This window comes from Lipophrys pholis, assembly GCF_963383615.2.
Source record: "Lipophrys pholis genome assembly, chromosome: 23".
Taxonomy (NCBI): Eukaryota; Metazoa; Chordata; class Actinopteri; order Blenniiformes; family Blenniidae; genus Lipophrys; species Lipophrys pholis.
In genome coordinates, this window is record NC_137645.1 from 1,426,662 (window position 1) to 1,446,445 (window position 19,784).

Sequence of the window (19,784 nt, forward strand, 5' to 3'; positions counted from 1 at the left end):
ATTATAAAGGGTTACAGTTCAGACTGATGGGAGAAGTATTATTTTTATGTTGTTTGGATATTTTTAAAGGTTTTGTTTATAGGTTGTACAAATCCTAGGTCATTCTATAGAATTTAGGCATAATAGTATTTGTTGGTGTTTGTATTTTCTTTGTGTTGAATTATGACTAGAACTAAACCATTAATTCATTCTTGTAAAATGATCCAGCTAATAATCCATAATACTTAGAAATGTATTGAAAACTTCCCAACACTCCTCAAGACCCACCTGTTCAAACTCACACTTCTTCCTAAAGTTTTCAGTTATTTTGAAGATGTTACACGCCACTACTGGTACGACTCATCACAATGCGTCCCACGTGATCCCTGGATTGAACTGTAGGATTAAGATTTTCATATCTGAGATTCTGCGCTTCACAGTAAAGGATTCGCGGTCTTCCAAATTCCAGGGTGTACGTGAACGCAGCATATGGATAACGCGCAGTTTCCACGCCTTCGTGCTTTACGGTTGCGTGCAAACTTCTGTCCTCCAGCACGTGCGCTTGATCCTTAATCCCCTTCCCCCGGAACGTCACGTGCACGTTGACAGCGGTTTGATGGCTCGAGGCTTCCTGCCAAGTGATAATGGGGGTCAGATGTAATGAGGGGTGGTTGTCCGGAGCCTCGACCTCAGCTGATAAATAAAGGCCACTGGTGGGAAAAGTGGGTGAAAAACACAAGGAAGCTGGGGAAAGTTCTTCCTGGGGAGCTGCAGGGTGCTTTTCTACTGTAAACACTTTTATCTATTATAGACAATCACAGGTGGACTTCCTGAAATCATTAATTACTGTGTAACCAGGTTCAATTGCATCGCCAGTACCAGGTAGTGGATTCACAACTGTAGTAAGAAAGTAGGATTGTTTCCTGTTACTAGAGTAAAGTACACAGTGGTGACGTGACAGTTTTTTTAAAGCAGTAAAGATTACAATCATGCATGCTTCAGATGCATCAACCGAACACACTGTCACATCATGTTTACTGTGAAATCCCCCCAGGACAGGTATTTTAAAGCGTGGACACGGGGTTTGCATGTTCTCTCTGTGCGGGTGGGTCTTCTCCCTTTATTCATTTTAATTCCACCGTCTAAAAAAGTAGTGGTGTATTGCTGTAGTTAAACTGGCTGCAGGTGTAGTTTTTAGGAGGATTTAATGATCACAGGTCTTGTAAAGCATGCACCCCACCTTTTCTTTCCAACACCAATTAGTGAAACATTTCTGATCTGCTCAGATGTGTTTAATTTGTTCCGTCACCGACTGCAGTGTGACTCGTCCACCCACGGCGCTCCTGGGCCTCCCGCCGCTCCGAGGAAAGAATGTGAGTCTCAACATGGATGGTGTCACTGCGTCTGCAACCCGCCACATATCGAGCGACGCTTGATGTGATTCATGCCTGAGGTCGGCGGCGCAACGCTTCAAACTTTCCCTCAGTCAAGAGATTTTCTGGCTGAGGGCGGATTAAAGGGTCCAAAGTCTGTGTGACTGAGCCGTTCAGCGCCGCTGCCGGTTCACCTCGCTGACACCAGTGGAACTGGTTTGTGTTTGGAAACTTAAAAATTGGCATCAATTCGTCTGGGAGGACACCCCCGAGGGTAATGTTTGGTATCGTTATTAATAGTGTAAAACAATCCAGCTAAACTGTTTAAACATGTAATGTTCACTGAGGGAACATTACACTCCCACAAATCTTTCAGGAGAGGACGCCAGGAGTGGATTTAGAAAGGTTATTAAAATTCACAGAAACAGGATGGTCATATTTCTGCAAACTGCAGATAAATTGACATTTAAGGAGTCTCTTTTTTCCCCCCATGACTTAAATCCTGGGACACAGCTACAACAACAGGGCCTGACCACGTGCACGGCCTGAAGATAAACATACATGCGAGTTCCTCGCATGCACTGTTCACTCGTCATCACAGAGGACTCCTCTCAGGCTGAGTGTTGGCGTCCCAGCTGCTGCCGCCGCCGCCGCGTCACGTCTTGTTTAAGCCAGGGGTCACGGCCACGTTTGACCAACTTGCTGCACAGGCAGAGACAACGGTCTGTTGTCGGTCTGTAAGGGGGATGTTTTTAGACCACAACTGACGACTCAGCAAGTCCAGACCGTGTGAAGGTGAATCTGCATGAGATGGGAGGCGGCGACTTGATAGGACTCTAGTTGATCACTAAGAATTCTCACGTGCATGTTTTAATCCTCCTCGTCACGTCGAAGGTTTCTGACGGGAGGCATGCAGCCGAGAAGGAGAACAAGTAAAGTCAAGAAGATGCAGTGAAGTAAGTCCATAGATAGAAAGAACTAAAGTATGAAGAGCTGCGTTCCAAGGCAGTCCAATGTTTTCAGTGGTGGAGACATGGTATGAAAAGCACTTTGTGCCTCTCTGTAGAATTAGCTCAGCCTTTTAAGATGTCACTTTGAATTTACTGCTCAGAAATGTCTCAGTCTGTGAGGCTGCAGCTTCAAGATGTGAAATGTGGGCTTCAAGTCCTTCTCACCCACTGGAGGGGGGAGGGGGCAGAGGAGGACGTGTTGGGACTGGTGGAGGGGGAAGTCGTGTAAAAAGAACATCTGGAGGAGGATCGATACTAGAAGTAGGCGGTGAAGCTTCAGCCATAATGTAAAGTGGGTGAGACGGTGTGTCGGTACCGTCCATGCAGACGCTGAGCTGGTCGCTCTTTCCACTGACTCCCCGTGCAAGAAGATCTGAAGTGTGGTTAACCGGTCATCAGTGGTTTACTGGCCGACTCCCTGTCACCGTGCTCTCCCTGGCCTCGGTGCTCCAGACACCATGATGAGCGGTGGAGACGTGACTCCTCGGCTTCAGGACTGTCTCCTGTCACGTTTATTGTCTGAATCGACATCGGGCATCCTGCAGCCTTCAGACTGCAAAACTTCATTTGACGTTTTGATGTTTTCTGCAGCTCAAGCCACACGCTCATCTTCTGAACGTTTACCTAGACGCTTGAACTGTTTCCTTTCAGGTATCACTGATCCTGCAGCTGAAGAATAAACTTTAAAAATGTATAAACAACACAAACAGTTTTAAAATGAACTCTTGCTTAACTACAAGTGCCAGTATAAACTTCACATCTCACATTAAATTGATCTTGGCCTAAGCAGGACTCACACAGTAACCACGCACAATACTGAACTAAAAACCTGGACTGTATGCCATTTTATACAAGGAACTATTTTACAAAAAAACTAATCAAATGTCCATCTTATAATGTATGTAAAGCAGAAGGTATATAAATGTTTATTAGAGAAACTGTTGGATATGATTTGATGCCCTCTGGTGGCCAGAGCAAGTAACTACCACAGTCACGTTGAGGAAAATTTTTTATAAATAAATAAATAAATATATTCGACTCAACTGAAAGACTGGAAAGTGTCAGACGTGTGAACTAATGATATTGTTTTGGATAGACGCAGAAGGGATTGTTGTCTTTGAAGCGGAGACGACATCCAGACTTAACTCTTTAAATGTTTCGCCAACACAACTGTGACCAATGTGGTTTTCATGCACATCTACATTGTCTGGCTTCATGGTGCTGATGATGCTGGTTCAAATCTCACCAGAAGCTTAACTTGATGCACTGCAAACTTTTCTTAAAAGGATTTTTCAAGACCCAAACAAAGATTTTCAGTTTAAAGGATTGTTTTATTCTATTGTTTTTCTTCTAAGTCATACATCAGTCATGGAAATACTGGAGACAACGATGTTCTTTGAAAGTTTCTTATGTTTTAGGTTGTTTTTGTCTGCATCACACCCACCTCTGCAATTTTATTTATTTTTTTATTTCCTTTTGAAGAATCAGAATGGTACACTACTATAGTAGTCGCTTTAGATTTTCTATCTTCCACAGGAAAAAAAAATATAAATTAGGCAAAAAGTCCATGAAGAAGAAGCAACAACAAGAGGCGATGCCCAGTACAGAGAAACAGTTTATGCAGTGCAACGTCGACGTTCTGTTGTCGCCTCATTTCAACACACATTTACAGTAAAGATCATTTTACTAGTCTTTCAAAAAAATCCTCAGAAATATTTGATGATTTCCACTGGAGTAAACGTTTGTTCTCTTCCTCCAGTGAACTCCTATATTTTGTGTTCGCCGTGTCTCAAGCTCAACATTTCCATTGTTGACCAACGAGTTTGAGTGGGCAGAGAGGAAACGTGTGCAGAGTCCCACCTCCAGACGTCACTGCCTGCTGCCGTGGTCCAGAGCGGCTGGAGGGTCTGGAGCGTCCGGAGCGTCCGGAGCGTCCGGGTTCTGTGGTAAACTCAGCAGCTCCTGGATCCTCTGCATGTCCTCGCTGGTTCCCTCCACCTGGGAGCTCGCGCTCAGGTCGTCAATCAGCTCGTCCGTCAGCTTCAGACGCGCCGACCTGGCAAAGAAAGACAAATGTTACCAGAGAGCCGTTGCTGATAAATATCGAATGATATTGTGTATGCAGATACAGAAGAAGGGGCGGGACCACCGGATGAGTTTTGTTCTTCCCTTTTCAGAATTGAATACCGTGTGTGAGTTTATACACACAGTAGCTGTGAGGATATTGGGACAGAATCCAGGAAGTGTCTTTATAATTGTAGTTATTAATACGTACATAAGTTTGAAAAAAATGCTCTCGATTTATTAGTCTGAAATTCTCTCAAATCCACACTGAGAATTAACCACAAGCAATCTTACATCTCAGGAGCACTTTTAAACACACATAATCACCTCATCTCTGCATCTCTCTGCAGTCCCGGATAACATTATTTATTACCTCTAATGTGAGGTGCATATTTCACCTTTATTCATGAGGCCTGATGACAGTGAGGGCCTCCATGTCTCTGCAGAGAGTGAGAGACAAATACTCTGAAGGCGCGGCGCCCGGGGAGAAGGTCGAACTTTACTGTGGCTGTAAACCTCAAGTTTAAAGAAATACTATAAATTTGTCAGTATTTCCTCACCATTCTGCGAGCCTGAGCTCATAAAGCTCCCCGTGCTCTCTCCTCCTCCTCTCTCGGAAGGTTTCTCCCGTCAGCAACTGTAAGCCGAGGACGGCGGCACCAGCAGGAACCCTGAGAAAACGTTCATTCACAGAAATGGAGTCGAGTCTGGATCATACACACGAGCACAGTGGCCTCCAGCCACGTTCCTTCTACTATTCAAACAGTTTGAATAGTAATAAAGAAAACAAAGGAGTAAAATGCTGCAGTGCTCCATCATAAAAGCCATGGTTAAATATTGAGAATCACAAGCTGAATGTTAAACATGTTTGGACTTCCTGAGGATCTGTAATGAGGCCTTTATGCTTGTTGGCTCCTGCAAAACCATCAAATGTTTGGTAATCAGCTCCAACAGATTTCATTCATTCATTTTCTTCCGCTTATCCATTTCCGGGTCGCGGGGGTGACAGTATGAGCACTGTCACCCAGATCACAATGCACCCATTAAGAACCTTCCTGCAGGTGGTGAGCCCACAGGAAGGTGACGCCCGGCGTGGGACACGAACCCACTACCCCTGAGATTGTGAGTCTCATGCTCTACCAACTGAGCTAGCCGGGGGACCCAACAGATTACAGCACAAGGCAAATTGTGAGAGTTTCAGAAACCGCAACAAGCTGTCAAATCAAAAGGCTCCTCTGCAGGAATTTCCTCTCAGCTGTCTGTCAGGCAGCCAGAACCACACCTCACTTTAACATCACACCTCCACCACGTGACCCCAGCTGAGGAGGAGGAGGAGGAGGAGGAGGAGGAAGTGGGGGATGATTCTGGGGTGAGATCTAGAGCGTGATGTGCTTCGCGCTTTGCTGCCTGGTTTCATTTTAGCCCCCTCTCCTCCCCCACTTACTGCCCCTGCTGCACCTGGCGTAGCCGAGGCTGTTTGCACATATCAAACGCTCCAGGTGGCTGGCCACTCAGGCAGACAGCGAGAGGAGGAGGAGGAGGAGGAGGAGGAGGAGGAGGAGGTGCATGCAGAGAGCCAACAGGAGAACAGACTCAGGCTGAGCCAACATGGTGTCGACGATCACAGAGGCAATCCAAACGATCCTCTCCACTCTGTTACACCATCAGACACATCACACTCAATTTCCATTAAACAATGGGCTCTCTAGCTCAGCGTGCTCAGCTGAAGGGGGCCGGAGGAACAAGTGAGCAGCGGGGCAGAGTGAAGACCCTCCAAGTCCACATCAGACTGTGGTAGATGCAGATGAGAGGCTGGAATAACAGTGAGGGTACAAATGGAGAGGGGCAGCTGCTGCCTTGGCCTGCCTCCTCGCTCCAGACTCCAAAACATGGCCCTCTGTGCTGCACATGAGTCCCTCTGGCACCGAGAGCAGGCAGGGAGCAGGGAGGGGGGCCGGGCGAGGGGTTCAGCTGGGCGACAGAGGGTAGCTGCGAGGGGCGCAGCTGGCTGCCAGAGCGTGGACATGCATACAGGCATGAGCGAGTGAGCACATCTGCAGAACAGAGAGGAACGAACCCAACGCCGAGCTTCGGGACGAAAACTAACCCCAGGACGGCTCCGATGACGCTCCCCGCCACCACGCCTCTCAGGCCCAGGTTCAGTCTGAACAGGCCGACGGTGATGGCTTCTCACATACACATGCACACACACACACACACACACACACACACACACACAACACAAGAACACGTTCAGGACCGTAAACCTCTGTCACAACACACATTCATTACACTCACAGGCCACAAAATGTGCTGGAAAGCCTTTTTATCATACAAACGCTATTTAAATGATTGTCTAATCAGCTTCCTCCGAATGTCGCTTGTTTCATTTCAGGAGTGACATTTCATCTGGCTCAATATCAGGCTTTCATCGGATATGGATTATACTGGATAATAACAACAAAGTTTAAAGTATTGTAATTGTAATTGTGATTAATAACCAAAAGGTTCAGAAAATGAGAGCTGTAGTTTTAAACATGAGAATGTAGACACGTGTTATGAGTGAAAAGTTGACTGGCGCTTTGCTTCCTGTATTTCTCAAAAGAGTGATGGTGGCCGTAAATAACATAGTATTTCATAAAAGTTTGTCACAAAATGCCTGAAAGCTGCCTGCAGGCTATAATTTCAAGAACAAATTCAAGACAGAGAGTAAAAGGAGATTTTGGTTTTGGGTGAAAATAAATTGTAAAAACGTCAAGATTGTCTGTATTTCAAAGTGTGGGGCGAATTGGTGATCAACAGATAGAAACAAACAGTTTAATTAGAAATACTAAGTTAAGAAGAAGTGAATTCTGTGTCCAGAAGGTGGCTTCAGCAGGAATCACTGGTTCTTAACGTGAGGACCAGAATATAGACGATTTTAACAGGAACATTTGGATTTGGTTCAAATAGATTTGTTCTTACTGCAGAACAGCAGCTGGCTGGAACAGAGCAGAACAAAGTCTCACTGTGGAAACAGCTTGAATGCAGAGAAAGAAAGACTCACCTCCAGCTCCTATGAAGTTGCTGATGGTATCTTTGTCCCGGTACACAGACAATCCAGTGTTAACACAACTGGAACAGGAGGAAAGACAGAGAAATACAATAATAACCCGGCGGCCTTATCTCAGCATCATGTAGACGTACCACTTTAATATTTGTTCACCACCTGATATCTTAATTCTGAGTGTCAAGAATAAAATCAAGATGTCCCTGATGAGATGTAATATTACGAAGCACCTGGAATCTTCCAGGCACAAGGTGATTGAACAGAACAAGTAAATGCATCAACTGAAGGTTAAAACAAAAGTGAAAGAAAAGGAGACGGATGTAAAAACTCATTCTGTGGACATTTGTAAACATCATCACGCGCTTCATTGTTTTCTGCTTACTTGAACATGGTGACGATCACGCCCACTCTCCAGCCCCACCTCCAGCCGTACCTCAAAAACCCCCGGATGGCTGCGTTATGGACCGAGCGCTGGGGGACCGAGGAGGGACATCAACCACACATCCCTCCAACGAGAACGCCACTTTATTCGTCTGGTGCGCTTCTGGAGACACTCACCACCGCATCCAGTCGACTGCTGTACATTTCTGCCTGGCTGAGCTGGATGTAGCGCTGCCTGGCGTGGCGAGCTGCCGGCATGCCGCCGTAGATGAAACCAGCAACCACACCAAGAATGCTGCAGTTGATCATGTTGATGACCTCCTCTGGATATTTCTGTGTTTCACTGCAAGGGGACAAACATTAAACACTTTCATAGAGAGAACAGCTGAGAACAATGTCGTTATCTATAAAAACTATTGAGCAAAAGTTTAATCTGGTGCCTCCTTTAGTTGCCAATACATAAAGGGTTAGCGCATAAAAATACACAACAGCAGCAATTTGTACTTTTTTAACAGTGACAATACATAAAATACACAAAACTCCTGTGATTTATACGCAGACGTAGAACTTGCACTACTTTTCATGTAAAGTCACATTATTCACATTAAATATGAAGCAAATTTTAATTAATGGGCGAAGAAAACCAGCAATTGTGGCTCATCACAAACATATTGAAGCACATAAATTACAAACAGCAAATGTAATCAGATTACTTGGACAAAGACAACAATGGTGTTTTGAAGTATAGAAATAAGATTGTGGAGAAGTTATGAATAAAATGACTAACTCTCTGTCAAACAGGTCCTTGATTCGCTCCCATCCCGTTTCTGGGAATTCTGGTTTGCCAAGGATGATGGGTAATCTGTTGGATGGGGTGATGGGTGCAGGAGCAGGACTGGTGGGTGAGGATGAGGAGGGTGAGGATGAGGATGAGGAGGAGGGGGCGGGCGTCTGCTCAGGCTGGGCAGCAGCCACGTCAGCTGCATGGACCCTGGGGAGCGGGAAGCAGAAGAAAGACGGCCTGGCGAGCTGGATGAGGCCCCGCAGCAGGCCGGTGCTCGGTGCGGCCCGGGGGGCTGAATCTGGACGTCTCCCCCGAGGGGCGACACTCGCTTCGTGCCACTCTGGACGCATGGCGCTGCAGCTGGCGTCAGGCTGCAGCGGGGAGGCTGAAACACATGGCCGTGGGTTTGAGACGTAAGCTCCATCCTCAAAAACAAACAGCTCGGGGGCAAATGAAATCCTGGCAGGGCAACACGGGCAGTCCGACTGAGCAGCTGTTTAACGCTGCAGTCCTATCAAAACACACTGGCACACGCTCTGAAGGAAAGTATGGCTTTCTGGACTATAGCGTGAGCTATAGTACTGCTTCAGCAAATCTTCACTCATATAGGGCCAAAGGTAAACAAGAATTATTAAAGTGTGGCTCTTAATGAAACTCTGGATAGTCTATGTTTAATCATTCAGAGATTTCTACGTGGGATCTAAATCAAATAAAATACATTTAAACATCTTTCAACTGCACAGCATTCTGCTGCAAGAAGATCAGAACTCTATCGCAGATTGAGCATTTGAAGAGGACTTGACCTTATATTTATCTTACTTCATGTACATTTGTGTCACTCCAGCTTCCTGTGAGGTGTCACTTATTATAAACACGAGCTGCTGAAACAGCAGGAGACAAAACATGGAAAAAAGAACAGAAAAGGTACAATCAGGCAAGAGAACGTCATATTTGGTATAAAAACATGGGTTTATATCAGCATTTTGGAACCTTTATGGGACGCTCAAATGTCACTTCATCTGACCTGGAGCAGCAAATCTGTCCTAATTCTTTATTTAAGTGCAATAAAGTTGAATTTCATAAAGAAAATCTGAATTCTTAAAGGAAAAGCGTGTTAATTCAAGAGTGTAGTTTACAGGGGTTAATGGGCTGAAGGGCATTATATTGCATATTAGTTTCTCTGCTCTATAAACATACATGATAGAAGCTGTTTCTGGAGGTTTTTACTCTCTGATCCATTCAGTCTGACTGATGTAAACATGGCTGTAATGATTCCTGAGCAGGTTCAGGTCAAACTCTTTCTGTGCCGTTAAGCTGTACAAACTCACACTGCATGAACTGGAAACAGACGCCATCTCACACCGAAACTCAGTATCGCTGCTCAACACATTAAAATAAATAAAAATGTTGTATTTAAGAACCAAAGACCTTCGTGTCCGACAATGGAAACACTTAGCACTTCGGTGTTAGCTTCGGTCATAATACGGACAAACGGCAGCTTACCGGATAATTCCTCTTCAGTGGACGGTTTGTTTTCTGGGTTTAGAAGCAGATAATGCTTTATGGTAGAGAAGACATTATTGTTTTCATGTTTGTCCCCATGTGTTGTCTTTTCTCATTGCTGACAGCGACCTGTGACCTCCGAGACTGCGGCTCAATGGCCGGCGGTGCTTCCACTCACCGCCCCCCAGCGGTAGGAGGGATGAAATGCAGGTGAGCGGTACGCCACAGAAACGACAGTTTTCACTTTGTTTTCTTCAAACAGCTTTATTGAAATAAAAACAAAAATGCACCAAAGTGTGACCAACTGATCACATCTGCAGAAAAATGGACCGCAGACTGTAGCAGCAGTGCAGAAGTAAAAAAAAATCAACATCAGTGAGAATCCACCAGTTGACAGTACAATATGAATACTACAACATATTCAAAAGGACCCTGCACCAGTAACACCATCTATTATTACAGAGTGTTTCCACATTCAGAGACATTATTGCTTAGTGTTGGCACTTTGTGTAAAGGGAACATGTTTCAAAGCCACTTAATGAACGAAGAAGACTCCTTCCATTGTTATGTGATGACTTTCTGCTGTAGTTCCAGCAGTTGTACAACAGAGGGCAGTGTAGCAGAACTTATGACTGGATTTAGTTGAGCATCCTGGTTTTCTTGGTCAGTGCAATTTTTCAAAAAGATTGAGACATTCCAACACTAGATGTTCATACGCTCCTCCTCCACTATGTTATGGAAAATATTTCAAGTTAAGTACTCTCATATATAAAATTCTAAAAATGACTAAAATGTTTGAATCTTTGGACCCCATCTTGGGACCAACAACAAATCAACAGACAACTCCACTTCCCATAATGCACCTCAATAGTGTTATTTTCACAAGGTCTGTGACGCCACACTCTGTTCATGTCGTGTCTGTAAAGCAGAGTGGGAACGGCTGGGTGTCGCCCAGCGTTAAACACTCATGGCGTTGACCGACGCTCCTGCAACACAAAGAACGACAAGAAGAAAATGTGGAAAGATTTCAGTATAGAAACATCCGTTACATTCATTCCTTCTGCGGTGTACCTTCATTACAGCTGCTTCGGTCCCTGCCTGCCGTCTCAAAGTTCCGTTCTGCTGAATTTCTGCACGATCTGGTTGTAGCTGCTTCTTCGTTTGGGCCTGAAGGTGAGAAGCCGGCTGAACTCGGTCAGGAGTTTCTCCCAGTAGCACGAGACGTCCTCCATTCGCAGGTGGTTGAGGATGAACTCCTGACCCCTTGTAAACGAGAGGAGACGAGGACGTTAGACAGTGATGACAATTTGTAAATCAGCAGCAGGACACATGATCCATTACCTCTTGGCGATTTCCTGCGCGACGGCGTCGTTGTCTTTGACAAACTGCAGGAGCTCCCTGAGGAGACGGAACGTGTGATGATCCATTTCAATTCAAAGACAGGTGTGTGGTTTTTATCATCATGAAGAAGAGCTAAAAAGAATGCTGGGGGATTCGAGCTGCGATGCAGTGACACAAGCGGAGGTACCTGACATCAGCGAGATCCTGCTGCACCGGGATGTAGTGGACCCAGGGCCTGAGCTGAGGGTAAAAGAACTCCTGCCACTCGTCCCCGACGTGAAACACCAGCGAGCCGCAGAGGAAGAGATGCTTGAAGCGAAAGCTTGCCGCCACACCTCGAAAGTTGAATAAATACCTGCAGGGAGAAGAGAGTGAGGAAGACGTTGGTTCTCCAGTGTTCTGTAACTACTGCTTCATGAAACAATGAGTTGCAGAAATCCATTTTGAAGTTCACTCATATTCTACATTTGTTTTCAGGTGCAGCTTACTTGTATTTGCAGTGATCCACCAGAGGAATCTCTGTGGCCGGAGGTCTCCCAAGAGTATCCTTGAACAGAAACGAAAACAAAGGCAGAGAAATGACGACAGTCACCACCCGATTCTCTGCAGTCCACTCAGAAGACCTGATGGTGACCCTCAGCCGGGTGAGACGTGCAGGACCTCTCCTACAGCTTTAACGTCCTTTCAGGGGACGGAGATAAAGATGTAGGAATCTAACCTCAGTGAGTTTATTACAGAGTTCCCAGAAAAGTGAAGATCACAAAAAGCCAAGCAGACATAAATAGATCTGTGTTTATGAGGAGCGAAGACAGCCTGCAGACAGAACAATGTGGGGTTCATACCTGACAGGTCAAACTCTGTGAGGCAGAGAAGACTGATTATAGTTTCATGCCACACATTGAGAATCCCCGCAAATTTATTCAGCACTACTTATTTAACAGTGATGCATTTTCACGGTGACTGACTTTTTCAGACTTCCAGGCTTGGTTCTTTGTGTACTCGGCATCCACCAGCTCCGGAGCGTCCCGGGACAGAAGAATGAGCGGGTCACGCTCTGAACTGGTTCTGGAAAAGAAACCACGGAAGAACAAAACAACAGATTGAAAAAAATATTCCAAAGTACCACAAACTAAACATAATATTCAATTACAATTAAAACCAAGACTGACCTGGAACCTCGGAAGAATCCTCTGGACTCCTTCTTCTTCCAGGTCCACTGAGCTGCCGACCTGACAGCACAGTACATTGGTCGCAATAAGAACTCAGGTTACACTAAAGACAAATCCCCACCATACTTTGTCTTGTTTGTGTAACAGCCCAAAGGTCAACGATACTTTTTCAAGTCGTCCCTCATCAGATCCCATCTTCCCAACCCGGTGGGGTAAATGGGCCACACGGCAGGTCCTCCCTCCCAAAACGTCCAAGCAGGATACATGATGTCCCGGTAATCTGACGTCTACTTAAATCAAACAAACACAAAGAAAAAAAAACTGTTAAAAAAAGAAAAGAAAAACAACCTCCTGTGTGATTTAGAAGTGTTCACAGGCGTGTTTCAGTCACCTTACTAAAAGAGAAGACCGGCAGGGTCGGCTGCACCCAGTGAGGGACTTGTGGGTAATCCCTGACATTCACCACCATCTCCAGGTCAGGGAGTCTGCCGATCACCTCCAGGAGGAAATGTTCCACCCCGCTGCATCTAAACGCAGCCAGCAGATTCACACAAAGCTGCCACTCTGATCAAACCCCATCATGCCCCCCCCCCCCCCCCCCCCCCCCCTCCCCTACCTGGCTGGGAACATGCAGTTGTGCTCCCGGTACAGCTTGTGTCCGATGATCTGGTAGTGAGTTCCGACTCCTCTCTGCACCGTCGCCGCCATGACGTCCTCAGAGATCCCTCCTCTGAACGGGTGCAGGTCGTGTTTGATGACACTAAGACAGAAATCAGTGGGAGAATTGAAACTAAAGGGCCAAACTCTCCCCAGGAGCTCCTCAATTCCAGCGGTTTCCTCTCTGTGGAGGATGTGAGCACTAATTAGAATACATTTCACTGGTTTACATTCCACATCCTCCTTTCAAGGATTCTCTGTGACCCATGGACATAGAGCTTTTTCTTCCCACCTTGTTTGAATCCAAAACAACACATGAGGACTGGATTGATGCGCGTTCACGGCTCGTTGATGACTGTTGTGAACCAGATCTGGATTCTCAATTCGAACACAGGAGCAGGAAAAGGATCTGGCCATGTGTAAACTTTATTCCACACTAACATTTTGAGAACATTTTCCAACACATTCAGTCAGCCCAGTTGTTCACCTGGAGTGGAGGAAACTGTAGAGACCCACCTCGCATGGCAGCTGCAGTTGACAGGGTTGCAGGTTTTGTATTCTTTCACAGCATCCGAGATGTTTTCCTCAATTTCCTTCCAGTGTTTTCCTGCAGCAGCACAGTAATCACATCAGGCTGTCAATAACAGTACTCAGAGTAAACGTTACTCCTCAGTCAGCAGACCTGTTGCCAGACTTTGTGACAAAACAACCCGATTAATAAACATGCTGGTCTGTTTGGCGTTTGCGAGGAAAATCTTGAAGTTGAGTTAGCATTGTGGCTAATTAGCCTCAGATGAATGAGTCCTCCTGTAAAAGTAGTGCGGAGCAGCCGCAGAGAAACTAAAAGGATATAAAACCTCTCGGCTCTGTTTACGATGACCTCTAGAACCTGGCTTCATAGAAAACTCCCTTACCAGAGACTCCGGTCTGAAGAAAAACAAACCAAAGCGTCCACAGCCACAAGCGCTCCATTTTTCTCTCGATCTTCTAGTCTGGTCTGAGGAGGAGATCCGCGCTCTGCTGCTTCTGCCTGCCGCCGCGGTAATGCGCACCATGCAATTCATAGTAGGGGTGTAATACCGTAACACTTAAAATAGAAGTGCAGCGCAGTTTAAAAAATAAAATGAATAAAGAAAGAAAGACATTGCAGAATTCCTTTATCAAGGTCTTTTCAGTTCTTTTTCTTTAGCTCAAATCGATCTCCGGGATTATACTGTTTTTATTTTGTTTTAACCTGTGTAAAAACTGAATCAGTATATTTATGTTGAATAGGTTTTAATTTTACTCAAGTATTAGTTATTACTTATTTTTTTTCCAAAGGGCTGAACATGTGAGATTTAGCCACCTTCACAGATACACCACCTCTGAGTCATACAATGTATTTACACATGTAGATAAAATAGAATAGAATAGAAATACCTTACTAATCCCATTGGTACTTCACACAAAATAGAACACACAGAATAAATATAATAGAACTTCAAATATCAATACAACAGAATAAGAATTAAACCTGTTTTATTAATTAATAATATACACATGGCTAATTGGTAACTGGTATAATCACAGAAGTAAATGTTGCTTCGGGGGGGGGGGGGGGTCAAGGGTCATGCTCAGGGACCCTCAGTGGTGACCTGTCCACTGTGGAACTCAAAGCTGTGAACATACACTGATAAACCCACTTCGCAAAGATGATCTGATAGTCCTTTAATTGTGTAATGAGTTAGAAGAAGGAGGAGGAAGGAGATCCTCCAGGGACCTGAGCATTGAGCGTCAGTGACAGAGAGAGGAGGAGACAGAAGACAGGTGGAGAAGCAGCCAGAGTGGAAACAGTGAGGGGGGATATTAGAAAGGATCCTTCATTTCTACAAGCCATCCAGTCTGTGGCTCGCACCTTCTAATTGCACCATAATGCATCAGATGTGGCTGTCGCTCCTGTCCGGCCTGTGCCTTCGCTTGGTCTTCCTCTGCGCTGCTGAGGAAGGACTCGAGTTCCCAAATTTTGACGGGAAAGACAGAGTGCTGGATATAAACGAGCGCAACTTCAAGAAGGCTCTGAAGAGATACGACCTGCTGTGCCTCTTCTACCACGAGCCCATGCCTGCCAACAAGGGCCTGCAGAAGAGGTTCCAGATGACCGAGCTGGTTCTGGAGGTGAGAGGGAGGGGGGGGGGTCGAACTGAAGAAGAAGAAACGGAGGCATCCTCATGTCATCATCAGTTGTCTTTGAGAATAAAAGCAGATTTATATATTTATTTATTTCACATATATGCAATACTTATTGCACAATAATGTCTTTGAAGCTAAAATAATGACCAATGCAAGATTTCAGTGCTTCAACAGGAAGAAAAAATTGCTGTAATAAACGACTTAAATATAAGAATGTGAGGTCATACCTGCACGTCGTGCTGCACCGACAACAAAGAATGTAAAGAATCCTGACTGCCTGTGAAGCGAGAGCCTCTTAAGGACCAATTGAATTGCTGTGAAGTGTGAAGTAAAGCTTTACATTGAAGCCGTCTTGACTCTTCACCTTTACATTCAGCTTCTGTTCTCGGTGCTTGAGCCGCCGCCGCCGCCGCCGCTGCTCTCTGCCAGTGAGTTTTTTCTTCACGAGCTGTGTGTTTGAGTTGAAGGCCCCGGTGAAGACTTGTAGTTAGAGCCAAGCTGTGAGTCGGGGCTGCACCCCTCACCGAAGGATAACAAGTTTAGAGAAGCAGATTTACTGTCTGCGTTCCTCCAGCATGAAAGGTGACCCACAAGCAACACTAAAACAGAAAGTACACCTGAAAAGGTTTGACAAATACAAACACGTACTTATGGCTCTTAAATGAGAATAGGCGGTGACACCAGGGGACGTCTACGTATTTCTGGCTCACAGGCACATAGTAAAGAGTTTTGGGAACAAGCTATATTTAACCGACTGGCCTAGAAATAATCCCAGGATACGTGTGAACCACATCATGGGATTAAGTGAGAATTCGCATTTAAATCAAAGTGACAGGACGACGACTCGTCTGCAGCTTAAGCTGAAGCAGACATTCGACTGTAAAAAGAGTCACAAGAATAAAATGTTTTACAACCAGAGGACGAGGATCACTGATTCCTCATCACGTGGGATTTGAACCGCAGCCTTTGAGATGTTTCTGTGGTCTTTGACTTAAGAAAACACATGTCACAAGTTCACGAGGTGGACGTCTCCCAGCTCCGAGTGTTTCTTTGTTTTGATCACAAGCACCATGTTGGCGGGTTCCAGACCCTCAGCAAAGTAAAGAAATGAGGCCAAAAATGATTAAATCAGCTCAGATTTTTCTGTTTGTCTATTTGTTACGAGACGAACGACATTCTGTTTTCACTCACAGCTGACTGCTCAGGTCCTGGAGAACAAAGACATCGGGTTCGGGATGGTGGACTCCCACAAGGACTATAAAGTCGCCAAAAAACTTGGTACCACTTTTACAATGCATCGATTCTGCAAAGATACTGACAATAACAGCTCTTGGCAGTCATTTGCAACAATGCTATTTTTGACAATATCCTTCATATCAGCCTGAAAGTGATGGAGGAATCCTGTGTGTGTGTGTGTGTGTGTGTGTGAGCAGGTCTGGAGGAGGTGGGCAGCCTGTACGTCTTCAAGGACGACCGGGTCATCGAGTTCGACGGCGAGCTCTCGGCCGACACGCTGGTGGAGTTCCTGCTGGATGTGAGCACCAAGAAATCCTGAAGCAATCAACAGCTGCAGCCTCATTAAAACACTTGTGAATTCTGTCATTTGCAGTGACACAAGATTAGGCAGGAAAGCTCTCAGACACCTCAGACGTATCCGATATCACCAATACCAGGAAAAGTGTTTGTTTTAAAACGCTTGAAACCGATAAAAATGTGCCGGTTTAATTGTGAGCATCGTTGGAGGATTTAATTCAGATTTTTCCTGATACGAGTCATGTAAGTGTGCCACGTTGCCCCCCCAGGTGCTGGAGGACCCAGTGGAGATGATCAACAACGCCATGGAGCTGCGAGCCTTCGAGAGGATGGAGGAGGACATCCGTCTGATCGGTTACTTTAAAGGAGAGGACTCAAGTTAGTCTGCGCCTGCGACTCTCAGTCGTCGCCTCATTGTGTCGCCCAGATGTTAATGTGATCTGGAGGCTAATGGAGCCACATCATCCTGCAGCCCAACTGGCTGCTAAAGGGAAACCTGATTCCAGACTGTGGCACTCTCTCTCTCTCTCTCTCTCTCTCTCTCTCTCTCTCAAGAGAGAGCCTTTAAATAGCTTCCCGCTCTCTGTCTAATAGGTCAAACTGCAATTATAGTTCCTCTGGAAAAAGAGAGCGAGAGAGAACATGTGCGAGGCAGAGAAGATGCGGTCCGGTGTGATATGGCGGTGGCACACATTTTCATTATGGAGCCTATTTGTGTCCAGAGATGGTTTGGTCCTTGGCGTGACCTTGCCGGGAGCAGAGCCAGAAAACACGTTACAAGCATATAAACCGCATTAAGGGAGACTTTTGTTACTCGGGTGAAGACAGGATGAAGGGAGGGTCTCTGCTCCTCATCACACGAGCTGGATCTGATAAGAAATGTGAGCAGAATGTGACTTTGACGTCTCTGTCCTGTTTCCTCAGATTACAAAGCGTTTCAGGAGGCCTCAGAGCGCTTTCAACCTTACATCAAGTTTTTTGCAACGTTTGACAAATCAGTAAGTACACAAGCGACCAGACTGCGAGGAAATTAGAGAATCGCTCTCAGTCTAACTCGTACATTTGAGGGAAAAGGGTAACTTGATTTAGCTTTTTATTCCCAGGGTTAGTCATTTCTGTAGGTTTACTTGTTTTCTGTTCTCTCTGAATTAAAAGATAAACTAAATAAATTGTGTGTTAAACTTTGTTTTTACAGACTAGCCACCAATTAAATGATATTTTACTTTCAGCCTGTTTATTCCCTGTTCCTCGCTTGAGACAACCTCATGAGGAAAGCCTTCAGACTTCCTGTTCAATGAGCCTCGATTCAAAACAAAAACCTGACCTGTTTCTTCAGAGTGCCAAACATCTCTCCCTGAAGATGAACGAGGTGAACTTCTACGAGCCGTTCATGGAGGAGCCGGCCATCCTGCCCGGCCGGCCGCTGTCCGAGATGGACATAGTGGAATTTGTCACGCAGCACAGAAGGTCGATTTGATTTGATCTCGTCTTGTTGAGTCATTTGTGTTCTTGGGATTCAACCAGACTTTGCTGCACACAGGGCGACTCTGAGGAAGCTCCGGGCGGAGAACATGTTTGAGACGTGGGTGAGTAGCTGCAGACGTAAAGGTTGTCCCGAATGACGGAGCAGAAAATGGTTTTTCAGCAGTGTTGGGGTGCGTTCTTCCTCCTCCAGGAGGATGACATGGATGGCATTCACATTGTTGCCTTTGCTGAGGAGGAGGATCCAGGTAGCTGTGATTCAGAGCTTCTTGTCTCACTTCACTTTGAGAAATAAGCTGAGGAACGTCTATTTTATTCTCCCTAGATGGCTATGAGTTTTTGGAGATCCTGAAGGACGTAGCCAGAGACAACACCAACAACCCAGAGCTCAGCATCGTCTGGATCGACCCCGACGACTTCCCTCTGGTTCCACCGCTTCATCAGATCATCATCTCGAGCAAAATCCTCATTCTCAATTCAATTCAGAGGCTTTATTTGATTTGTTGTGTCCCTCTAGCTCACGACTTACTGGGAAAAGACCTTCAAGCTGGACCTGTTTCGACCTCAGATCGGCGTGGTCAACGTCACCGATGTACAAGACGTTTGTCATTTCTAGAAATATCCCAGTGAGTCGATGTTTACTTGACCGTCACGGTGCTGTTACCCTCCAGGCCGACAGCGTCTGGCTGGACATGTCCAACGATGAGGACCTGCCCAGTGCCGAGGAGCTGGAGGACTGGATCGAGGACGTTCTGTCAGGGAGAGTCAACACCGAGGACGACGACGACTTCGCCGACGACCGGGAAAGTCCTGAACGCTACACCCAGGACGACAGTGAAGAAAGGCACGACCAATATGATGATGACGACGATGACAGCATGAGAGACTATGAACTGTAGCTTACTTCTCAGAACATTCAAGCAAATCAGCTTGAGAATCCATGTTTCTGTCTGCTGGATCAGCCACCATCCAACACTAACTGCTTTGCTAAACAAGTTGAACCCATACTTTACAGCTGTGGGGCACAAATCCCACAAAAAGCAACAATAATCCATACATTTGAAGTGGAAATGAGCTACCCTGATTGTAATTTAATCAGTCGTTCACATAAAGGGATCCCTCACGACTGTTAAAATCACTTTTCAGCGTTTGTAGATGTGATAATATCTGGAAAACGTTCATGCTTAAAATGCTTTTATGTAATCAAGCAGAAATATTTAATTCAAGTCAATAAAGTATCATAAACATGTCGTAGCAGCTTGCGCTCACTGCAGCCAGTTAAACTGTGAC

The 19,784-nt window shown here is 45.6% G+C and overlaps 3 protein-coding genes across 7 annotated transcripts; 1 reads left to right on the forward strand and 2 right to left on the reverse strand.

Annotated features, from left to right (window-relative positions):
* Window positions 1-3,676: 3,676 nt before the first annotated feature.
* timmdc1 (translocase of inner mitochondrial membrane domain containing 1) lies at window positions 3,677-10,309 on the reverse strand. 5 transcript variants are annotated; one of them, XM_080492605.1, is made up of 10 exons: window positions 10,144-10,300; window positions 9,460-9,518; window positions 8,644-9,025; window positions 8,034-8,199; window positions 7,858-7,946; window positions 7,473-7,540; window positions 6,534-6,612; window positions 4,987-5,097; window positions 4,825-4,866; window positions 3,678-4,418 (listed from the first exon to the last, which is right to left on the reverse strand). In XM_080492605.1, coding segments are annotated over exons 3-9 (861 nt in total). In that variant the 5' UTR covers window positions 8,991-9,025; window positions 9,460-9,518; window positions 10,144-10,300; the 3' UTR covers window positions 3,678-4,418; window positions 4,825-4,865. The 5 variants fall into 5 exon arrangements, with proteins under 5 accessions (XP_080348729.1, XP_080348728.1, XP_080348727.1 ...); XM_080492604.1 differs by having other exon boundaries at window positions 3,679-4,418; window positions 9,460-9,521; window positions 10,144-10,291; XM_080492603.1 differs by lacking the exon at window positions 9,460-9,518 and having other exon boundaries at window positions 3,677-4,418; window positions 10,144-10,299.
* A 75-nt stretch (window positions 10,310-10,384) lies between these two features.
* On the reverse strand, window positions 10,385-14,309 carry poglut1 (protein O-glucosyltransferase 1). Its single transcript, XM_080492953.1, has 12 exons — window positions 14,225-14,309; window positions 13,827-13,917; window positions 13,270-13,413; window positions 13,045-13,180; window positions 12,819-12,940; window positions 12,654-12,713; window positions 12,450-12,549; window positions 11,973-12,031; window positions 11,672-11,839; window positions 11,485-11,541; window positions 11,215-11,406; window positions 10,385-11,129 (listed from the first exon to the last, which is right to left on the reverse strand). The coding sequence occupies exons 1-11, from the start codon at window positions 14,280-14,282 to the stop codon at window positions 11,250-11,252; spliced, it is 1,152 nt and encodes a 383-aa protein (XP_080349079.1). The 5' UTR covers window positions 14,283-14,309; the 3' UTR covers window positions 10,385-11,129; window positions 11,215-11,249.
* A 912-nt stretch (window positions 14,310-15,221) lies between these two features.
* LOC308127566 (calsequestrin-2-like) lies at window positions 15,222-19,393 on the forward strand (the record flags this gene model as incomplete). The annotated part of the gene is made up of 11 exons (XM_080492697.1): window positions 15,222-15,464; window positions 16,673-16,757; window positions 16,913-17,013; window positions 17,282-17,390; window positions 17,937-18,010; window positions 18,349-18,479; window positions 18,553-18,598; window positions 18,688-18,742; window positions 18,820-18,920; window positions 19,012-19,086; window positions 19,166-19,393. 11 exons carry the CDS (start codon window positions 15,222-15,224, stop codon window positions 19,391-19,393), a joined length of 1,248 nt encoding a protein of 415 aa, XP_080348823.1.
* Window positions 19,394-19,784: the final 391 nt, after the last annotated feature.

Coding starts and splice junctions, on each gene's coding strand:
- poglut1 (XM_080492953.1), bottom strand. CDS start 14,282: ATGGAGCGCTTGTGGCTGTGGACGCTTTGGTTTGTTTTTCTTCAGACC. Junction 13,181..13,269: donor AACTGCATGTTCCCAGCCAG/GTAGGGGAGGGG, acceptor GGCTGCGTTTAG/ATGCAGCGGGGTGGAACATT. Junction 12,714..12,818: donor ATGAGGGACGACTTGAAAAA/GTATCGTTGACC, acceptor CTGTGCTGTCAG/GTCGGCAGCTCAGTGGACCT.
- timmdc1 (XM_080492601.1), bottom strand. CDS start 8,990: ATGCGTCCAGAGTGGCACGAAGCGAGTGTCGCCCCTCGGGGGAGACGT. Junction 7,541..7,857: donor GTGATCGTCACCATGTTCAA/GTAAGCAGAAAA, acceptor CTCCTGTTCCAG/TTGTGTTAACACTGGATTGT. Junction 4,419..4,986: donor GAGCTCAGGCTCGCAGAATG/GTGAGGAAATAC, acceptor TTTCTTTGCCAG/GTCGGCGCGTCTGAAGCTGA.